The following is a 4,709-nucleotide window of genomic DNA, read 5'->3' as shown; positions in this document are numbered from 1 at the left end:
TGTTGATGTTGAGTACAGAAGTATAATATTAAGTGAGACAAATAATATTGTTAAAGATTATTAAAGAAAGCCGACGAAACTTCGCTATTGTTCTATAGGAGGTATCTATAGGGGATTTTTCCAAGAAGGTACGTAGGTACCTACCTATATGTAATAAAACTTTGTTATCAAGCAATGAGTTGTTATCATCATAGTTGATAATGTGGAAAATTTGAATAAAATATAAACTTACCTCCTCCTGTCCAAGGAATTATGTGTAAAATTCTATTACTAGGATAGAATATAAACTTAAAAATAGCCTGAAAGATTTAGATTACCCTTTCTTTACAGACTGAAGAAACTTGGCATAGGTACCTAAATAACATTAACATTTAATTTCAAAACAAACAAAACATGGAATGTCAAGGGACAGTTCGACAGAATGACGCAAAGACACTGCAGTGGATTGAACCTCGGAATAATAACAACATTACACAGATTATAATTTTTGCAATGTGGCAGTCTGGCGCCAAATTTAAGTTAAAAACTTACTTTTAAACGAGTTTTACGTTTAACGTTATTAAAGTTGTAGGTTAGGGTAGAAGGAAGAACCATCCTAATTAAGTAATATTATAAATGCGAAAGTAACTGTGTCTGTCTGTTACTCTTTCACGCCAAAACTTTTTATCCCGGAATTCCCACGGGAAAACCTTTTAAGGCGAAGCGAAGCGCGCGGGAACAGCTAGTAACAAATAAATGACCGCAGCCGAGAAGTTTATAGTATTTTACATAAACTATGAGACAAGTAAATGTATTCAAATGTTTGTTAGATACAGTAGTGGATGATTTAAATCAATAGGTAGGTACTTATCTAACGAAATAGGAGGTATACCTGGATCTTTTATTCGACGGAATTCTGACAGTTATCTACTTTTGACATGTCAGAGATCACAAACCTTTTTTGGCTGAGCCCTTTTTTCAATACGAGTCTGGAGGGCCACTACCAAAATCAAACGAACGAACGAACAAGAGCTCGGCTCTATCTCGTTGTATTAAGCGTGCCGATTGCGTGACAATTCTTGTTCGTTCGTTCGTCGATTTAGAGAGTGACCCCCCTGAACATCTAAGTCTAAACTACTCTATACATTGACTTATATATTACTAGCGTAAGGACAGGCCCAACCGCTCTAGAAAATGACACCCTCGCGTTGGCCCTAAAACCTCATAAATCTGTCATAATTTGTATGAAATTAGGGCCAGCGCGCGGGTGCCATTTTCTTTTGACAAAACGTTCTGACGGGCGTATCCTTCCTTTTGAAATCATTGACTCTATACATTTTATTTGTTAGTGAATGTACCTATCCATTTTATTAAGTGCGGCGCCCCAAATTAAAAGGGGATATACCTACGGTGAGTAATAATTACGTCCCTTTACATCACAAAAATAATATACTTAATTAAAGTATAAATAAAGAAAAAATATAATTGTTTATTAAAATATCTAATCGATTATTAAATAATAATAAGAGCAGTGGTAGCTCAGTCGGGTAAGCGCCCGCTTCTCACGCAAGAGATGCGGGTTCGAATCCCGGCGCTGACATGTACCAATGAGTACTTTTAACTTAAGTACAATGTATACCATCGCTCTTACGGTGAAGGAAAACATCGTGAGGAAACCTGCATATCTAGATTTAGCACATCTAGATATGTGAACCCACCAACCCGCAGTGGACCAGCGTGGTGGGAAATGGTCCAAGCTTATATAGGAAGGCAGTTTAGACCTTGGGGATATGCACAAAGGTTTCACTCGAGAGAGCCAGGTGCAGGTACTTACATCCCCAAAGAGAATAGAATAGAATATCTAATCATTATTAATACTAACCGATTATGATGATACTTTAGACTGCTCAATGTAAGCCATTAAAAAAATTAATAGTGGCAATTGGTTCAATCGTTTCGGAGATATGCGAGGACAAACATTATAAACATACATCATACATCTATAAAATTTTGCAAGTATATTTGTTTGTTGTGCAGTCCCAATAATCTTACATAAGTACATACAAGTATGTACCGAATAAAGAATCTTTTTTTGAAATCGATTGAGGGTGGATTCGACCAAACATCACATTACACGAGAATAACTATACCGGAATAAAATTTATACGCGAGTAAATATCTGGGATAAGTACATTTGCATTCTACCAAGTTATACCATGATTAATTGAATGAACGAGGAACGAAACTGTACTGCAACTAAAATAAAAATACCTGCGTTTTCAAAGCATGCAATAGAAATGACATGCCAACTTAGTTTGAATGGATTATAATAGTATGAAATTGTTTATGTTTTAATAAGGTTTTAATATTTGAATCGCTGTTGTTATTCTGAGAATTTGCCTTTTAACGTGCTTTTGTTTATTTTTTGACAGATGTGTTTATATGTCATTATGACGGTTTTCTAATCAGCTGATGTGCCGCCGCCATTACAAAATTACTCTCGGATAAGATCGTTACACGGTCAATTTTGGTGGTATAACTTTTTATTCTTGGGATAAGCTACTTATCTTGCTATCAGGTTTGATAGAATGCAAAATCTGCTTACTCCCGAGTAACTGGTAGTTTACTCGTGAGTAAAAAGTTACTCGACGTTGGTCGAATCCGCCCTAAAAAGGTTTACTATCCCTGAATTTAGTAGGAAGTGATGCCAGCTAAAGAATAAAATAAAGTAATTAATATGAATTCCATACATTATCTGTCATTTTATTTTTTTATTGCCCAGAAAGGGATCCAAATTTTTCCTTTTTTCGGTTAAGAGCTTTTTAAGTAGCATCACTTTTGAAATGTCAGAATTCCGTCGAATAAAAGATCCAGGTATAGGTAGGTATTCTCCTACTGTATAAAATTATACTAGCATTTATATTGAACTATGGGAATGGGAAGGTTAGTAACAAATCTGCTTTGTTAATTAAATAAAAATTAAGATTGGACTCTTAATATTTTTAATGAAATTCTATGGTACGTAGGAAGATCGATAACCATTCACCATCTCAGCAGCTTAGAAACCTACTATAAATTTGCTTACTTACATGTAATCGTATAAAACTAGTTAATTCAAATATATTATTTTAACAACAATCATACCTAAAGTTCTTACGAGCTCTAATAAGGTACGTTAGTGAATAAATAAGAAACAGATTCGTTGTAGTGGGTGCGCCGGATCGCCTCCGCCAGCATCACGGAAATATCGATCGTCTGCAGTTTCGGACACACCTTCATGTTCTTCTCCTGAGGAATGGTGTTAGTCACTACTAACGCCTCCAAGTAGGAGTTGTTAATCTTCTCTATCGCGTTGCCAGCTAACACACCGTGCGTCAGAATAGCGTAAACTTTCTTCGCTCCAGACTCTCTTAACTTCTCAGCTCCCTTCACAATGGTGTCGCAGGTATCCGCCAAGTCATCGACCATGATCGCCGTTCTGTTGTTCACATCACCGACCAACACTGTCGAGTTGACCTCCCCAACTTTCTGGCTCTCCTTGTGGATGATCGCGAAGTCGATATCTAAGCGGTCGGCGATAGAGGTCATCCGCTTGACCCCGCCGGCGTCAGGCGAGACCATGACGCTGTCCCTCCATTCAGGGATGTTTTCCTTGATCCACTTAGTGATAGCGGGTTCCGCGTACAGGTTGTCAACAGGGATGTTGAAGAAGCCCTGGATTTGTGTGGAGTGGAGGTCGATGGTGATGACCCTGTCGGCGCCGGCGACGGAGACTAGATTCGCCAGAAGTTTGGCGGTGATGGGGGCGCGGCTCTTCTCTTTCTTGTCCTGCCTGGAGTAGGGGAAGCAGGGGATGACGGCGGTGACGCGCGACGCGGACGCGATCTTGCACGCGTTGATCATGATGAAGAGCTCCATGAGGTTGTCGTTGATCTCTCCGCAGCCGCTCTGCACGATGTAGACGTCATCTCCGCGGACGGACTCCCCGATCTCGACGCTTGTCTCGTGGTTGCTGAATTTCTTGGTAGTCGCCTTGCCCAGGGGAAGCCCGAGTCGAGCCACAATCGTCTTCGCGATGTGAGGGTGCGAGCTCCCGCTGAACACTTTGATGTCCGGCATCCTTGGAGTTGGCAGGTTGAAGTGTGTCCTTTCCTTTTCACCGAGTTGATTCACCGCGTTATCTACTGGTTCACTCATTAAATACTGGTTGTGTTAGTAGTGGCACTGGGGACGACTGGTGGTGTATTGGCGATGTTCGCGGTTTGGGCTGGTGTTATCTGCGCCGCGGAGGGTCAGGTCGAGATGATAGAGTTGTGTTTGTGAGTGATTACTGTCCCCTACAGTGGAAATAAACATCTTATCTTCGTTTTGTTATTTATGCTTTATGTTGCGTCATTATTACATTACAGTATTGTTGTTTACGTTATCTGCTGGGAGACTCGAGTTTAATTAAGTAACCCGTTATAGCTTCACATATTATGCTGTCGCCTACTGTATAAAACAAAAGATTTCAATCAAAATAATTCACCATTAGAACGGACGTCTTTATTTGAAGTTGTTTATAAATCATTTAGGTAATTAATATAATTAATTGTAAGTACTTGAAATTATTTATGTAAGTATCACAACTTGAGCACATCACTGTGAAAGTTCGGGGTGACGATATAATCTCATAAAAATTAACCTACCTGCATATTTTTGCTTAATCTTGTAATTATCAAAATATATAT

General features: G+C 39.1%; 1 protein-coding gene across 1 annotated transcript; it reads right to left on the bottom strand.

Annotated features, from left to right (window-relative positions):
- Positions 1–3,063: 3,063 nt before the first annotated feature.
- On the bottom strand, positions 3,064–4,356 carry LOC105382888 (ribose-phosphate pyrophosphokinase 2-like). The gene has a single exon (XM_011552862.3). The coding sequence runs from the start codon at positions 4,174–4,176 to the stop codon at positions 3,142–3,144; it is 1,035 nt and encodes a 344-aa protein (XP_011551164.3). The 5' UTR covers positions 4,177–4,356; the 3' UTR covers positions 3,064–3,141.
- Between the last annotated feature and the right edge of the window lie 353 nt (positions 4,357–4,709).

The sequence above is a fragment of the Plutella xylostella genome, chromosome 21 (genome assembly GCF_932276165.1).
Source record: "Plutella xylostella chromosome 21, ilPluXylo3.1, whole genome shotgun sequence".
Classification (NCBI taxonomy): Eukaryota; Metazoa; Arthropoda; class Insecta; order Lepidoptera; family Plutellidae; genus Plutella; species Plutella xylostella.
The sequence above is the reverse complement of the archived record's forward strand: the minus strand, read 5'-3'. Positions and strand labels throughout refer to the sequence as shown.